Source organism: Natrix helvetica (assembly GCF_964273705.1).
Source record: "Natrix helvetica genome assembly, chromosome: 3".
NCBI classification, from domain to species: domain Eukaryota; kingdom Metazoa; phylum Chordata; class Lepidosauria; order Squamata; family Natricidae; genus Natrix; species Natrix helvetica.
The window spans coordinates 77,071-95,176 of NC_138549.1; the positions used below are offsets into that span (position 1 = coordinate 77,071).

The 18,106-nt window shown below is 47.6% G+C and overlaps 2 protein-coding genes across 2 annotated transcripts; one reads left to right on the plus strand and one right to left on the minus strand.

Annotated features, from left to right (window-relative positions):
- Nucleotides 1-143: 143 nt before the first annotated feature.
- Nucleotides 144-12,135, minus strand: ARHGAP22 (Rho GTPase activating protein 22; the record flags this gene model as incomplete). The annotated part of the gene is given in 13 exon segments (XM_081948157.1): nt 144-1,265; nt 1,268-1,421; nt 2,087-2,331; nt 2,872-2,906; nt 4,493-4,614; nt 5,776-5,849; nt 6,055-6,109; nt 6,516-6,604; nt 6,608-6,653; nt 11,148-11,241; nt 11,244-11,259; nt 11,263-11,304; nt 11,959-12,135. Coding segments are annotated over 13 exon segments (1,218 nt in total). The 3' UTR covers nt 144-1,196.
- Nucleotides 12,136-12,170: 35 nt separating this feature from the next.
- On the plus strand, nt 12,171-17,415 carry LOC309389606 (uncharacterized protein; the record flags this gene model as incomplete). The annotated part of the gene is made up of 2 exons (XM_081948158.1): nt 12,171-13,340; nt 17,063-17,415. 2 exons carry the CDS (start codon nt 12,171-12,173, stop codon nt 17,378-17,380), a joined length of 1,488 nt encoding a protein of 495 aa, XP_081804284.1. The 3' UTR covers nt 17,381-17,415.
- Between the last annotated feature and the right edge of the window lie 691 nt (nt 17,416-18,106).

Here is an 18,106-nt window from a genome sequence, read left to right on the forward strand (position 1 = left end):
CTGTTTGTTTTTATTTATTAAATTTGTATGCTGCCAGCTTTGCCTCTTGGCAGGTTATAGTAACTTAAATGTCCATGATTTGCATAATTCTACAAACAGCAAAACATACTCAGCAAATGTGACACTGAAGGAGCCATGACAAACAATAACATTAAAACAGACACAGCGCAGGAAGCCAGACCGATTCCTCGCAGACCTAAAACAGTCTCTGTTCCTCAGCCCAGGGACAGTTGCGCCACACCCGCAGATCTCAGTGACAAGAGAAGCAAAACTACATTTGGCTTCTGAGGGCAGTGGGAATAATTAAATTTTAACGTTTTCTGGAAAGCTGTCACTTTGGGAATGCAGCATAAGTGAGGCTGTATCCTTTGTTTGGGCCTTCCGGTGAAAATATTTTTTCCTGGCTTTAGCTGCCTTCCCATCCATTATCGTGGAAAGGTGGAGTCTCCCATTATATTTGGGGGGGGGGGGGGGGGAGAACTCAGTAAGAGAGAAATAAGAGAAAAATGGAGAATTCTGGATATCGAGGTGTAGCACCAGAAGTTATTTTACAACATAGCACCAGTTTCTGATCAGGCAATTATTTCCAAATCTTATAAAACTTGTCAGCACGGACAATTACATGCAAGGGCAGATACCCAGAGCATAAATTGAATAATTCACATGCCTTATTTATTGCGCCTACTGCCGCCTCCATTTTGGTTCAGGGATACGACGGATCTGAATTGGCCCTTGGGGAGAAAAGAAGCAGAATTCCCTCTGAGAATATGTCTGATTTACAGTCAAGGCAAAAGCTTGTGAGGGAAGATTATCCAGTTGATGATACAGAGTGGCAATACGAATAGTCCTAGCAAATACTTCTATGAAAGGAGAGCATTAAAAGGGCAACTGAAAAGTAATTTTAATTTTGCAGACCAGCCAAGTATTATTCTTCCATGCTGGAGAAGGATGATCCAGAGCCATCACCGCTCTTTGTCACCACTATGTGTGCACTCTATGCTGGATTTAGCCAAGCAGTTGTCGTGCTGTCAATGAAATCCTTTCGCCTCTTCCTCACCAATCTGTGATTTTCCATTTAGGTCAACAACGGTGATGTCCGTACGTAAGGCGGCAAAGTAGGCTCGCATCTTTATCTGTAGAGGGCAGGGAAAAACTGCTTGGCTGGCCAGTCGAGTGCGGAGGGAAGCCGCCCACCTTCACACTTTACCCCACTGACTCCCTGCAGTGATTCTCCCCAGTGTTGTGAAGAAATGCTCCATCTCTCTTCTTGAAGGAAGTGGTTTCTCTCCTCTGCGTCTTTCCTTGCCCGCTCAGAGTTCCTCAGCTTGATTTCCAGCATGGCCTGCTGCTTCTTCTCTTGGATTAGCTCTTCTTCTAGTCTTGTCACCAGCTTTTTCAGTCCTGTGCTTGCTTGTTCCCTTCTTAAAGGGGAAAGAGAGCAGGAGTTAATCACACAGCAGCAGGTGCATTTTTAACAGCTGTGTCGTCAGAATGCCTGCGAAAGTCACGTCTCCGTGTTAAGAGATGTAAGATGTTTTTTGGCCATCCTTCATTTCCTTTAGCCACTCTCTCCGCCACTTGGCTTACCTGGCGGCCCTTGGCTTGCATGGGCATCTCGCAGCCCTTGCTCATTACTCTGCTGGGTTTGGAAGATTGGCAGGTGGCTGTGAGGGTAATATTAAAGGCCCTCCTAATGATGATCATACTTTATCAAGATTATTAACCCCCACTCCCCCCAAATACACGTCCCAGAGCATGTTTGCTGAAGTTGATGTCCCGCACAATCCAGGTCAGGATTACAAGGTAGAGGAAGGTGAGCAGTAAGGTTTTATGGAGAAGGGCAAAGGGCCTCTAGGAATCTGCATTGTGTACCACAGTTCCTTGCATCACTGCCCAGGCAGCCAGAGAGAGAGAGAGAGAGAGAGAGAGAGAGAGAGAGAGAGAGAGAGAGAGAGAGAGAGAGAGAGAGAGAGAGAGAGAGAGAGAGAGAGAGAGAGAGAGCAATTCTGCCTTTTATTCTCGGCTGTTGCATAACCAACTGCCTTGGTCTCCTGCTTCTCTTCCCTTGCCTTTGGCTCTTGCGTACCTCCTAAAAGTGATCTCATATTCAGATCTTTGTTTTCGTAGCTCCACCTTCAGTGATGAGAACTTGCAGGGCTTCTGAGCAGTGATTGGCATCTCCAGAAGCAACAGACATGTTGCGTTCGTCCCTGCTTCTGCCACAGCCTGCCTCTGGCTCACCACTGCTGCTCTCCAGAGGTAAGGGCCTGCCCGGAGGGTGTCCCTTGGGAAGAGGTTCAAGGCCAGGCAGGCTCTCGTCTTGCACATGGCCTAGGGGGTGACGGAATCCACAGTGAGAGACAGACCACTGGAGGCAATGGAGCCCCTGGGGCTGGTGTTGCTACGAGCATCCTCCAAGAGAGGAAGGACAGGGACGTTGTCATAGGTGGAGAGCCTTTGGCAGGAGTCGGAATCTTGGCCTTGGCCTCCCAGGTGGCCTTGAACAGCCGACCGTCCACAAACCAGCCAGTTCTTGTGGAAGGAGAAGCAGCAGCTTCCCAAGATGGATCTCCTTGACGGGTGGTAGAATGGCCCAGCCATTCCTGAGCCTTTCCCAGGGGATGAGCCTTGCTTCCTAGGCTTGGGGCTGCTGGCCGGCTGGTTTCCTTTCTGGCTGCAGTCTTGCCTGTGAGGCTTAGTTGCAGAAGGCCTGAGAGGTGGAAGCGAGCAAATAGGGCTGCAAAGGCTGTTTTCTGTCTGGCCACTCTGCAAGTTCCAGCCTAACCAACTAGGTGGACGCTGGAGATCAGCTTCTGGTTGGACCGAATCCTGAATCCGAGTGGGATCAAATATCTTCCCATGCTCACTTACCAGTATAGCCATTAAGCCCCAAACCAGCGAAGTACCTGTGAGATAAACATTCAGACAGTCATGTTAGGGCAACCTGTTTTGCAGAGAAAGGCATTTACTCAACATGAAGGCATTAAATAACAAGGGATTCCTATTTCCTTGAAAGTCCAGCATTCCATGCCCTTCTGGTGTGGTCTGGATGGCTGCACAATTAAACGGCTATTCAAGTGGGGTGTGGCGGGGGTTGGTCCTGGATTTGAACTCATCATTTTCAATAATGATGTAGATGAGAGAGAGAGCTGAGGGAGTGCTAATCTGGTTTGTAGATGACCCAAAATTTGAGTGGGAGATCCGATACCTTTCCCTTTTCCGTGGAGTATCTTGAGTAGTGAGTTCAGCTCCTACCACAATTCGAGAGGGATTCAGCCAAAGAGAAACGAGTTCAGAAAATGGCAGTGAAGAGGATCAAGGAAGCAGAAGCTGAGATTTACAAGGAGAAAATGAAGAGACGGTTTGTTTCAACTTGAGAAGAAAACACTAAGCAGGGAATAGGGCAGCTTTCTTTTGAAGGACCTGGAAGGATATCACAGACAAAACAACAACAACACAGAAGGCAAATTTCCAAGGTGGGATATTGAATAAAGACAACAAATTCATAACTGCATATATTCCTATGGATAAGAATTAATCGGATGTATAGTTTGGTATTGTAAAAGCGAATCATATATACATTTTCTTCTAGGACTATGTGACCTTGATTTAAATCAGAAAACAGAATGAATGCCTTCCAATACAAATACACATTATTTGCAAAATAGTAATTTTTCTGAGTGAATTTAACTTTTCATATCAGATCAAACTGGAAACCTAAACTGAAGATTTGGATTAGAGTCTGTCCACACAGCCTGAGTCAAATCATCCACTCAACAGCCGAGGACACATTTGTTGGGGTTTTGCTTTCTGTCCCTTTGTAAATTTCTGGTATTCCACGTTCAATTCTTCTCAAGTATGAGCAACTGAATTTGCAGGTCCTGGTGTTGCCCAGTGGTGTCCATTTGCCGCTGGGGCTGGACTGCTGCCCTTTGGGGGTGGGGGTGTTCTGTCCAAGCCTCTACAATATATACGGATGCAGACTTGGCTGTCTGCCACAACTAAGGAGGGAGATAAGCAAACCCTTGGCTGGGAGCCCAGAAAGCTATCTCTATGAAAAAGACTTGAACTCATGAAATTCTCCAAATACGGTATTTCTCCATGGCTGGATCAGCAAATTGTTGTTTCCTGCAAAATTCCTCTCCCGTCGCCCCACTTATAAGCTCTCCTGGAGGGGCCAATCAGTAGCCACCTGTTCCTATTTCCTTCTGTGACCCTTTTTCCAAAGCTGCTCCCTCCTCCTTGCAGCCCTACGGTACATCAGAGACAGCCTCCCCCTGTTCTTCCTCATTGCTCCCTGACTCAGATGCCACTTGGTGGCCAACAGGCCTCTCTAGTCCCTGCTCTGACTCTGAACACCCCCCCCCCCAGAGTCTTCCTCAGCCTTCAGGGCAGTCCCATAGTATTCATCGCTGTCAGATTCCACCAACAGCTCAGCCGGCCGCTGTTGGGCCACAACAGAGGGTGGGGTGGGGGGACACAGGCTGCCTACCTTCCATCTGAGCCACAGGGTCTTCCATCTGAGGCCGAAGAATGTTTGGTTCAAACACCGTGGCAAGGTTCTGGATGCTCATCTTGTTATGGCTGGCATAAGACTGAACTTCATTGAGAAACCTTGAAAGCAGCCCTCCCTCCCAAAAAAAATCAATGAAAACTTTATAATCATCAGCAATTCTGTGGCAAAGACCAAGATTTCCAACCTTAACTATTGTGCCTCCCATGACCAAGCTATCCCCATGGATAGTTTGGACAATGGGCTCAACTCAGCTTCCGGAGATGCCTCCTTGGGGAGGTGGCCAATCAGGGTGGGAGTTGGAAATGCTGCAACCTGGCAGAGAAAGTTTTAAAGTTCCCCGATTTGCACAAATGAGCCCTGACCCAGACTGGGAGCCAGTCCTCTGGGTTAAAATCTTTCTTCTGACCACAACTGGCGGCCCAGCCCTGCTTGCGTGTGGCCCTACAATCCTATGCAGGTCCAGAAAACATACAATTAACACTCCTGTTTTCTGCCTCAGTCCTGACTTCTGATTATTGCCTGGGCAAGTCCATGCAACATTCTTGGCACCCTTTTCAGAAGTGCTTTGCCATCGCCGCCTCCTCCTTTTTGCTTCCTGGGGCTGAGAGAGAGGGAAAAGCCCAACGTCACCCAGCTGGCCTTCTGCATAAAGTGAGGCTAGAACTCCCAGTCTCCCAGTCTCCATCCCCGATGCCTTCACCACTGCACCAAGCTGGCTCTCAACACTATCACTAGATAGAATCTACGATTTAATATGGTTCCATTCTCCTGTTTGAAACTATATCTCAATAATTAAAATTAAATATATATTCTGGGTTGGGGTTAGGGTTTACGTCAGTTAGCTTTATCCCCAGTCAAAATAAAAAGGGAATCTTTTCTGATCAATTTTAAAACTTAATTGATGATACTAGACTTTTTCCATAGAATCTTTGTTAAATCACGAGCTTTGTATAATTCCTGACCAGATCTGTTACAGAGACAGCCCCATGCTTGTATTCCCAAAGGGAGACTGAGGAAGGAATACAGAGGTCAAGAAACCTGTTCTCAGATCATAAACCTTGTGATGAAGGTGCCTTTTATTTCTCTCCCGAAATCCCTCATGAGCCCCAGGGTCTTTTCTGGCAGAGATGCAAACACCCAGTGGTCCTCTTGGCAGCTGCCTCTCCACCAAACAATTCTGAACCAAAGAGCAGCAAAGGGCTTTTCCTTGACCTGCAGCCGTGATCCCCTTCCCTTCCCTTCCCCTGCCCTGGACTTACCTGCAGATAAACCTCAGGAGGTCGTAGTTCGCCTGAGGAAGGGAGCGCGCCTGTTTTGTCAGTTCCCGAGTTCCCTGAGGGATCACACAAATAGGAACAGCAGGTGCCGTTTTCCACACAACAGCTGAGCAAAGTGTGTGTGAGAGAGAGAGCAGGGGGAGGGAGGGAGGCTGCATTGCATCTCTGCCCTTGGGCCGAATCTCTTGAGAGCCTGCAGCCTGAGTTCAGGAGTTCCTCCCGGGTCCCAAAGGCTGAGGACGTCCCCCTTTTCCAACCCACGGAGACCTTTTTAGGGACCCCCGCCAAAGAGTCTGCAGTATGAAGGAGGGAAAGGCTGAAATGAGGAGGGAAGCTTTTGCTTGTGAATTTTTCACACCAAAAAAGCAGGATAGAGGTGGGCCCAATTCATTGTCAATATAGAGCTTTATTTTTATGAAACTTAAAAAAACATTTTAAAAACTTATAAATTAATAGCTATTTATAATTGTCAGTTTAAACTAGTAAAGCTCTTTCATCCAAGAACGTGTAACCTTTTCTGATACAAACTAGAAAATTCCTTGTTTTGATGCCCAATCTCCGATGCAAGATGAATGCCTGAATAGGATTTGGCTCCTTTGATCCAGTCTACAAGGGAGGGGCCAAAGGGCTTCAGACTTTGCACAACTTTAGCCATCCCCCCCTCCCCCAATCTTTAGACCGTTCTGCTGCTGCTGCCGCCTCAGCATCTTCCTCCTCCTCACTTGAAGGCAGCAGGAATGAGGTGCAACCTACAGCTGCAGGAGAGAAAGTCTTGGTAATTCCTAAAAGGAATGACGGGCTCGGGAAGCTCTCAGAGGTATCTCTTCAAGAGGGAGGCTATGGCATGGACATCCGTATTTCTGCAAGAAAGGCCAAGGAGGGGGTTCTGCAATAGGCAGACAGAAAAAAACTGCTGCCCTGGATAAAGATGGGATGGGACAGCTGATGCTGATGGGCTTCAAACTTCATTGATTAAAAAAAAACTTGTTGAAGGGACGGAATGATGACTGGAGTGCTATACTTAGGGGACCAGGCAAGGACACAAGCAGCCCCCTCGCACTCTAGGGATGGGACCCTGAAGTGGGAATTTCCCTTGGGCAGAATGAGAGACAGCGAAGGTGATCAGGAAACGGAAGTGGCAGGAATTGGGCACTCTTTCTCCCTCCTCCAGGCCATTCCCTTCCAGCCCAGTTAAGAGCAGCACTTGGGATATGCTATACACCCTGAGCTCCAGAAAGTGATCTTGCCTTGAATGCTGACAGGCAACCTCTGGAGTGGAACACTGCACGCCTCCCACATTAGTAAGAGCGGATGCCCATTGGCCCAGTCCCTAATTCATTCATCATTCCTTCTCCTGCTTGAGCAAGGGGTTGGACTAGAAGACCTCCAAGGGCCCTTCCAATTCTGTTACACCTGTAGAACAGTTACAAAAGCCAGTTTTGGTAACCAACCCACCACCCAGTGCTGAGGGTGTCTTATTATAGGAGCCTGTGCAGCTGGAATTGGAGGCGCAGTTTTGCCGTTGATCTGCTCCTTCCGGTGGGCGGAGGGGCCCAGTCCGTGGCTGTGAGGGAGGAGAGGCTAGCCTCCCTTCCTTTCCAGGAAAGGCACGTTTGTCGTCTCCCATTTGCCCTTTCAAATCTATGTCCTGCTGCTGGGTGAGGACACTCAATTCTCTCTTGCTACCCCAAACAGTAGGGGAGATGCCGCTGACGTCCTGCCATCATCCTCGGAGGCTGTTGGGGTCTGGATGGGGCCAAACAGATCGAAACAGAACCTAGACAAGACCCTATACTATTTCAGGCAGGTGGCTATCCAGTCTTTTCTTTTTTAAAAAATAATATTTACTTTATTTTTTATTTTCAAAACAAACACAACACATCCTTTTTTACATACTGTAGAAAGTGTATCAGTTGGTTACAAAAAGGCTTTTGTGCATCTCTTCCACAGTCAACAAACATAATTCATATTAACTCAAGTATTTTAACTCAGATATTTATACATTACCATCATCATACCTCCATTTTCATTTGACTATGATTGTTTAAACGTCCTTCATCATAAAATATACCAAGATTTAATACATAACCATATACTGGCATTTCATTTACTATTTCTAAAATCCTCCAATAACACGGAATCCTTATGTCCTATTCTACCTAAACATCCATAATATTTAATAACAAAATTTTGTAATCCTCCTTTCCAAATCACTGTTTACAATTTATATCCAGTTTCCTTATGTTGTATCCATACCTATATATACGTTACCATTATCCCTCCTTTATTTAACTAATAATCAAGACTTAACTGTACCTAACTTAGTTCTTTTTTATTAACCTTTATATATAATCCAAAAGGATTTCTAATCTTCCTTTCATGGGTGCCATTCAATATTCATATCCAATTATTACTTATCACAACACTACACATTGTATATATTATCATCATTATCAATTATTTATTTAACTATATCTATTGTCACTAAATTTCACTAAGTTTAACTAGTTTTAAATTATACTCTTCCATTTATCAACTTGTATCTTTCCAGTAGCAAAACAGTCTCATATCTTCTGCCATTTGTGGTGTCAGTCCTCTAATCATCTCCTTAATCAAATTTGTATGGACTCCTCTTAGCAACTCCTTGCTTGTAAAATCTCTCATGTAATTTCGACGCCCTTCTTCTGTTTCCTTAATCAGCTTATCTTTGATTGTCGGTAGTGTTATCAATGATATTGCTAATAAAATTTTTCTCTTTAAATCCATAAATTCTTTTGTTTTTTCTTCTTCTGTATTTTGACATCTGGGGTAGATTTCCCCTCCATTTAATTCCTCTTTCAGTATTCCACCCTTTCCATTTTTAGAGATAAACCAATCACCATAAATATCAGCAAATTTAATTTATTTATATTCATTTTCCTCTTCGATTTTTAGGATTTTAACCACTTTTTCCATTTGATAAACATCTCCAACTTCATCATATTTTGCTGTTAGATGCTCTAAGTCTTCCAACTTCTTCTCTATCCTCTCATATGTGTTTGATAATTTCTGTATTTCTGAGAATATCTTTTGCAGTCTTAAAGTTTTTTCTGCTGTTGAAATTGTGCCATTATCTCCAGCTAACAAACACTGCTGCTCTAGCTTGGAAGGTTAACAGGATTAAGCATAGATTCACAATAACGTTTTATTTTCACTTTTCTCTGGTTAAAGATATACTTCAAAGGGACATTGTATGCTTTTCTTCTTATCACTCTCTATAAACAAGCAGTGAGACCTTGGAGTGCCAAGCCAGGATAATCAGTGAGAAAAGTAAGAGTGTTTCGTTTCCAATACACAAATCTCCAGCCTCCGAGTAGCAGTGTTATTGTTGCAATTTTCTTTGTTTCTTTTTGTATCTTTTTTGTATTTCAAGTTTTTAAAAAAGTCCGATTCTTGAATGAGTTAGAAGAACACCCACAGTAATGAAAGAGGAGAATTTTAGTCCAGAGGTTACAAAGAATAATAAAAGGAAAAAAAATAGAAGAAAATTTAATCCATTTGTTTTAAAAGGCTGGCATAAATTCCATCCATGAAGATAGCATTTAAAAAGTAAGATAACCCACTGTCCCAAACCATTCCAAACTTAATTCCACCGCTTATTTCTTCTGTTCTCCAATTTAAATTAATTTAAAGGTTTTTGGGGGCAGTCTCTTTTAAAACGGTAAAAATTTCTCACCAGCTGGAAACACTTTCTCTTTCAGTATCCTTCCGTTTTAGAGCCGCCCCGACTTCATCAGCCTAATGGCTGGATTTTTTGTCGCCGGCTTGGATCGAACAGGGACTTTGCGATGTCCCTGAGATCAGCAAGACGTAGTCTTCCTGTTCACTGTCTCTGCGGGACGGTTTAGGTCCGTTTGGACCACCCAGTGGCAAAAGTATCGATGGTGATCTCAGAGCATTGAGATCACACGTCGTTTCGTTGTGACATTGGCTCCTCCTCTCCTGTCCAGTCTTTTCTTAAAAACCTCCACTGTTGAAGCACCTACAACATCTGAAGGCAAACTGTTCCACTGGTTGATTATTCTCACTGTTATGGAATTTCTCCTTAATTCCAGGTTGCTTCTTTCTTGATTAGTTTCCATCCATTGTTTCTTATCTTGCCTTCTGGTACTTTGGAGAATAGGTTGACCCCTCATCTTTGTGGCAGTCCCTCAAATACTGGAATACTGCTATCATGTCACCCCTAGTCCTTCTTTTCTCTAGACTGGCCATACCTGTTTCCCGAAACCATTCTTCATATGTTCCTCTAAGATGGCCCCAGGGCAAGTCACTAGAACATCAATTGAGAGCAAACCCCACTCCTTACTAACACTGATGATGTTATCTAGTTTGGGTAATGAAACATCTGCAAGAAAACAGCCAAGGTCACAGACCACCAAGGAGCTCACAGATGTGTATCTGTTACACAATGCAAGATGAGCCTTGTAGAACGTGACATCTTGGAGAATATCTCTCTGGTAGAAGGTAACACCCAATCAGCATGTTGAATGGCCACTCTGGCTAGAGGAGATGAGAGTAGCATCTAACCCACCTACACAGCACCATATTAAATGAAGGTTTGTATGGTTCTATACTTGTTTTATTGCCACGTTGTTTCACTCTTAATCTTCTACCACCCTGGGACACAGCTTGGGAGGATCTCATAATACCCTGTTTCACGGAAAATAAGACCTCTTCGGATAATAGGCCCAATCGGGCTTTTGAGCGCATGTGCTAAAATAAGCCCTACCCCGAAAATAAGCCCTACCCCAAAATATTGCAACACAGCAGCAGCCATGAGGTGACCACGCTCTCCGCCTCCTGCACCTCTAAAATAATAAGACTCCCCGAAAATAAGGCCAAGTTCTTATTTTGGTAGTCAAAAGAAAATAAGACCCTGTCTTATTTTCGGGGAAACACGGTACCCCTTAAGCCAGGGGTGGGGCTCCATTTCCCACAGAAAACTCCGGGAGCCACAAAACCTTTCCCGTGCCTGCCTATTTCCTGAGCGGCTACAAAACTAGCACATGTAGTTGAATTTCTCCTGAAACTTTTCTTTTCTTGGATTTATCTATGGTTGGCCTACTGGGGGTTGAAAAGCTTAATAAATACACGTGCCAGCGGATGTCGCACATTGGCGGTTGTGGCTCATATTTTGAGCAACAGGGAGCCGCAGCAGAGGGATGAAAGAGCCATGTGCGACTCCAGAGCAGCAGGTTGCTGCCCTAAGCAAATGAAGGAGCCATCCTGCAGTTCCCAGCGGGGCAGAGTTGGCTCCTAGTCTGGCGAGGGCCTTGCAGCTCCCTCAGCGGGTCCTTGGGAAGCGACCCGTGTACCTGTCAAACCGGGGCTTCTTCCCACCGTCAAAGGAGTCCTGGAGGTCCTTGACCAGATTGGCCTGGCCAGGTAGGCGGAACAGCCCCCCCCCCCCTCGGTCAGGCCACGCGCTCAGATGAAGTCCACACATTGTTCCACCAGAAGGGGCACCAGGTGCTACCCAAACCCCTTTTCGTTCCGGGTTCCAATTGCCATTTAGTTGTTTCATTTTGTTTCAGTAAATGTACATGTCATTGTGTTTAGTTATTTTTGTATACCACCGAGTTATGTTGTCTGACCATATAAATGTTCTCATTAAACAATAAACCAATAAATATTATGTACCCATTACATGTCCTGCTTAGGGACATACACAACAACCAAATAGGTGGAAAATAGAAAGGGCTCTTGTGATTATGGAATCAGTATGATTGAGTTTGAAAACATGGTTTGTATATCTAGCATGGTTTCTTAAAATGAGGCGGGGAATCCTTGACATTGTAGGCCATGATGAGGAAAGGGAGGCTGGAATCTCAAAGCATTCGGAAACAGGTCAACGCCAGGACTTTGGAGAGAAAGGGAAGGAATAAAAATCAACTTTGCTCCCCTACCTGGGCTTGATATCCTTCCCTGTGTTGTTAGGCATGCTCAGACTTTCTATCCCGGCCAGCTAGATCTTTCACTTGCCTTCTCCACAACACCCCTCTGGACTGTCCCTTCTGCCTTAGGGCTGAGGAAAAGATCAGTTGACCTGCTCTGACAAACTCTCCCAGGACACATCTGGGGAGTTGCTAGGGTGAAAAATCTCTCTAGGCAGGCTCAATTCCTGACATGTTTAGCAGAGAAGAAAGCAGGCCCGAGCCGTCCAGGGCCGGTTGAAGGCTTGGAAACTCTCGAACTCAGCACCTGGCTGGGTGACCCTGGCGTGAGGGCCTCCCCTTTAGCAGTGTCTGCTTGCAAATGTCCCTCAGACTGCCCATCAAGAAAGGAGAAAGAACCCAACGCCATCCACGACCTTTGAGGCCGCCCCAAGCTTCCCACCGATGCCGGGGGAGCTGGCCTCCTCAAGGAGACCCGCCTTCAGCCCCAGAGAAGCCGGTTCTCACGCAATTCCTGGCTGGGGGCGCATTTCCCAGCTCTGGTTTCTCCAAAGGAGAGCCGCGATGTCCAACGCAAGCCTGGTGGGAACCTCCTGGCCGATGAAAGGAGCCGGTGGGCCCCCAAAGAACCCTGGAAGCGAAGGGCCCGCCGGGTTAACCAAACGCCCCCCCCCCCCGATCAAAAGCGCGACGGCTGCGCCCAGAGGACCCCCACCCCCTCCTTGGCCCGGGTCGGAGTCCAAGGCGCCCCAGAGAGAACTGGCGGGCAAGCAGGAGGGAACCGCCCGCGTTGAGGAGAGCGGAGCGGGACCAACCCTGGCCGGAAACCGCGGCGGCCCTGGAGGCTCTCATCTCTGCGGGCGGCGCAGCAGCCAGAGCCGGGGCAGGCGGCCAGGAGGCAGCAGCGGCCGAGTGGGAAGCCGGGCATGGGGCGCGCGGGGCCGGCGGCCGGAGCGGGAGAGCAGCGGCCATCTCCCTGGCTGCGGAGGCCGCTGCCCGCCCATCCCTCTTCGGCCCCGCTCGGCGCCAATTAGGAGCAGCCGCTCAAGTAGGGGAAGTCTCTGGCGAGGCCCGTGGCTCCCCTGGGCAGGCCGCATCTTGCCCGGTCGCCACCTCCTCCTCCTGGCTGGCGGCGCAGGGGGGGCCCTCTTGCTCCCAGGTCCCGGCCGTCGCTTTCAAGGCTTCAGCCTTGCTGGGATTCCGCGCCCTGCTTCTTCCAGGGCCCCGTCGCCCGTCAGATGCCGGCTGCGGCACAGACGACGGAGCCTGTGCCGCCAGCGGGCCCCGCGGAGGTCAGGACTGGAGTCCCGAGAGGTTTCTTCGGCTGCAGGAGGAGGAGGCGCAGCGGAGCTTCCCCCCAGCAAATCTTCCCGGTGTTCTTTCGCAGCCAGCGCAGGTGCGGGCGGCACAAACGGCAGCTGTGGACAGACTCGGAGAGGTCCCAGCCGAGAGAATCCGAGCGGCGCCCCTCGGGCAACGGGACCGGGGGCGCCTTCAGTCCTGAGTCCGAATGAAAAGCCCGCGGCAGATTCGGGGATGCGCCGCCTCCCCACCGCGCGAGGCGGGAGAGCGAGGCCCCCGAGCGGCCCAAGGCGTAACGGCAGCGGCTCAGAGGTGGGCAGGAGGGGCGCAACCAAGTAGCTGGCCCTGGGCACGGAAACCCCTGGCTCTCCCTGCCCCTTTCCTGAATGGTTTCCTGTAGCCCCCGCCCTGATCTGGCTCAGTTTCTATTTTCCCAGCTTCTGGCTCTGTTCTGTTTTCAATGTCTTCCTCTGCCAACAAAGGGATGGAGGGACTGTCCTGCCCCATTTCTCTCCAACTTTCTAACATTGGGGTGGAAATGAGGGGGAAGAACAAGGGCTCTGTGCTAGCAGGAATTCTGATAAGTGAGGCTGCTTGAGGATTTCCAAAGAATGCAACTCTTAATTGTTGCTCAGGCTGCAGTGTTACTCATGCCGGTGTTTGCAAGCTAATTCCAGAAGTCAAGTGTATTCATCAATGCAGCTAATTAACCCTCTGCACATAATAGCTGGTTGCTGTAGCATTTAATGGCAAATCTACGACAGCCCTTCGTTACTGCAGCCGGCGTCTTTCTCATGTGGCCAAGAAAGGGTTGCTCACCTCCCAATTAGTTGATGCTCCAGGTCTTAAGCTGTCAAGGAAGCAGCTGCTCAGTAGAGTCGGTTAAGCTCAGGCAGGAGAATCATAGCAGCAAATGGCCAGACAGCCAGAGGGTGAAGCTCTTACATTAATGGGAGTGAGAGCAAGAGGCTCTCGCAAAAGAAGCCGCGGCCTTTCACAGCCGTTGCCAGAGTTATGACAATAATCATTCCGTCATTAGAGCAGGAAGGAGAAAGTCAACCGTTCTGGGGATTCCTTCACGTGAGAGGAACCAGCTCCGAGCACAGGCTCTGACCAGTGCCACTCCACACCAGCCCAGCACTGTCTCTCGAGACTCTGATCCAAGGTCTGCTCATCCAGGCCCTGCCGTCTTCTTAGAGAAACTGACATCAGGCCATGGCGCTTAGCATCCCACAGAAGCGGGGTAGTGGAGAGTTGTACCAGGAGTTGCCAGTCTGGGCGCAGAGGACAACGGCATTAATATTTTTGTACATTCCTGGAAAACTAAAGTTATCCCCCTCTTTAAGCTAATTGTCCCCCTCTATAATTTATCCTGTAAATTACTATCCAGGGACACATTTTGACCTGATGGATACATACACAGATGTCTTGTTATCCAGTTTGATGTATGCAGCATTACACAAGGCTCAGAAAAGGAGTAACAAATAGTCAGGTAAAAAAATTAAAGTATGAAATTAAAACAGGAAGCATTATACGACTAAGTGAGCAAAAGGCCATTTCTCCATAGCTGTCTTCATTTCTTCCAAACAAACTTTTAATTTCCCAGAAAAGACCATATACTGCTCTGAGCTTCCTCCCTGAAGTGTCAGGTGTAGTGATCACTGGCCTGGATTGAAGCTAGGCCCAAGTACAAGATAAGTTTCGCTTTTCCATAAGTTTCTATTCCTGAATATTTACAAGATTTCCTGTAAATCAGGTGACCATGAAGAAGCTATGTGCAGTATCATGTTTCTGTATATGTGGCAGTAGTTATCTATGCATACGCTTGGCTCTTTGACCAATAGAATGTTACTTCTTTGTGTAAGCTTCCTAATAAAAGGGGTCGGACGGAGCAATCTGTGTGCACCCCACCTCGAGGACTTCATGGTGTCGAGTTGGTTTTGAGTCAGGTGCCCCCGTGCTACGCACGCACCCTCGCGAGGGTCCCCGGAGAAGCAAGCCTCCCCCCGGTCCTTGCAGATGGTAAGGACCCCGAGCACCAGTGAAACCTCACAACTGGTGACCCCGACGTGATTCCTGTCCAGGTTTGCGTCGCCTCCACCCCCCCGTCTTACGCACCTGGCAAAGGCTTGATCATCGTAAGTATGGGGACCTCACTTTCAAAAGCTTCGTCAGTGCATAGGGACGAGCTTTTTACCTTGGTGGAGAAGGCAAATTGCTTGCAAAAAATCAACGGCACTACTATCTACCCTCTTTCCAAAACTTCCTTAAAATTTTTTTTTCAGTATTTGGAAAAACAGTGCCCGACTTATCCGGCAAAAGGCACCCTCCGACGTTCGTCTTGGGAACGCCTCGGAAAGTATCTTCATGATTATCCCCGTGCCCCTCCGGATATTTTAATTACATGGCGTGCTATAATGGCCGCTCTTACTACACTGTATCCTAATTCCACCGCCCCTGATGAGGCTTTTCCTTTTTCTTCTAAGGATCCCCCCCAATCCTCTCCGCCTCCTTATATCGATCCTTCTCCTCCTCCGTCCGCACCGCATCCTGCTTCCCAGCCTTCTCCTCCCCCTACCCCTTGTCGCGCCCCCCCTTGTTGCGGCTGCCCTTTCACAAGTTCCTTCGGAATCTCTTTCTTTGGATGATATTTCTGCTTTTCCTGTTTTTTGGCAGCGTCCTGCCGCCGGCGCTGGCGCTCCTGCCGGTGCCCCCCCCGTTCCTCCCCAATATGCTCCTCTGTCCCTCAAACTTTTGAAAGGTCTTAAAGAAGCTGTAACACAATATGGCTTGCAATCTCGCTATGTTAGGGGCATCTTGGGGTCTATTCCTCCCGGCGGTAGTGCTGATCTCCTTCTTGCCGATTGGCAGTCCCTTTTTCAAATGATTTTGACCCCGTCTCAATATATGGTTTGGGATTCCTCTTATAGAACCTCTGTTCGTGCTGCTATTCAAGCCGCCGCCCTCCCTGTCAATGTTCTTGCTGACGATGTATTGGGAGAAAACACCCGTTTTACCATCCAACAACAGACCCTGTCTGATAGAGCTGCCTTTCCTTTTATTAGGACTCATGTTTTAGCTGCTCTTGCCAAAGTGGATGAGGAAGGTTCCTCGGCTACGGCCACCTTTACAAAAATTGTACAGGAACCAAGAGAGTCCTATGCTTCCTTTATTTCTCGCTTGCAAACCGCTCTTGAGCGGCAAATTGACAATGTAGCTGCCCGTAATGAGATCTGTCTTCGCTTAGCTTTTGAAAATGCTAACTCTGACTGTCAGGCTGTTCTTCAACCCCTTGCTCATAAACCCAATGTAACTCTCCCTGAGTTTCTTCAGGCATGTCGTATTGTTGGGACGACTTCCCATAAGATGTCTGCTTTAGCTACTCAACTTTCTGCTTTTTCTACCCCCGCTACTGTTTCTGATGCCTTTCCTATCACCACCTCGCGGGGTAACTGTTTCAATTGCGGAAAACCTGGTCATTTTAAAAATCAGTGTCGCGCCCCGGGAGGTGGGGGCGCTCCGCAGGGAGGCGCGCGGGGACCGCCCCCTTCCGCGCCTCCAAATAAACCTAAGACAATTTGCCCGCGCTGCCGCAAGAGCTTTCATTGGGCTTCGCTCTGCCGTTCTAATCCGCCCCCACCCCCTCAGTCGGAAAACTGATTGAGGGGCGCGCAGCCAGCCCCACACCAAAGGCTGCTTTAACTCACCCTGAAATTTCTCTTTCTCATCTTGCAGTTTTTCCGGTAGAACTTTCTGAGGACATTACCTATGATGATCCTGGTTCCGTTTTTACTCTTCCTTTAACAATTACTACAATGAAACATATTCCGCCTTCATTCCCTGCTCTTCTTATGCCTAACTCCACCCTCACCATTGAAGGTGTGGTTGCGGCTCCCTTTCTGTATGACTCCTCCTCCTTGCATAATCTTTCTCTTGCCGCTATGGGCGATCGATGTTTTACCTTGTCAGCTCATACTATTATAGCTACTCTTATCCTTCTACCTCCTCCTGATCCCTCTCTTTTTGCCTTACAGCAATCTGTTCAACTTTCCAAACCCACTCTTCCTGTCCTGCTGAACGGCCGCTCCTTTTCCGGTCTCATCGACACTGGAGCTGACGTTTCTGTCATCCGAACTTCGGAGTGGCCCCCCTCCTGGCCACTTGCAGACACCCTTTCTGTTCAAGGAGTTGGAGGAGCTCAGGCTGCCCAGGTTAGCACTCAGTGGCTTGCCGCTTCTACTCCGCAATCTTCTACTACTGCCTATCTCAAACCCTACGTTTTGCCACTTCATTGTAATTTGTGGGGAAGGGATCTCCTTTCGCAACTTCATGCTTCTTTGCATATCCCTTAGCTATGTTTTCCTTTTCTCTCCCCCTTGTTCTTAAATCTTCTATCCCAATTTGGATTGATCAGTGGCCATTGACAAAGGAGAAATTAGATGTTTTACATGATCTTATTCACCAACAGTTAGCTGCTGGTCACATTGAACCATCTTCTAATCCTTATAACGCACCTATTTTTGTTATAAGGAAAAAGAGTGGCAAATGGCGCCTCCTACAGGATTTGAGGCGAATAAACGTTGTTTTGCAACCTATGGGACCGCTTCAATGCGGCTTACCCAACCCAAACTTGATCCCACAGGGTTATGACTTGATGGTTATTGATCTTAAAGATTGTTTTTTTTCTATTCCTCTCATGCCTAAGGATAGAATTTTATTTGCCTTTACTGTACCTGAGCTTAATAATTCAAGACCCACTAAACGTTATCAGTGGAAGGTTCTCCCGCAAGGGATGTTAAATTCCCCCACAATATGCCAGTATTTTGTGGACAAGGTACTTCAGCCATATAGGGAAAAGTATCCACGATTTTTAATCTACCACTACATGGACGACATTTTGGTCGCGGCTGAAGGACCCAAAGGTACAGTCAACAAAACCTTTCCTTATCTTACTTCTCTTCTTGCGCAGTCCGGTTTACATGTTGCACCTGAGAAAATTCAATCACAATACCCCATACAATATTTGGGTCACAAGGTATTGGCTTCCAGTGCCTCTCCTACCATTCCGCTTTTAACCC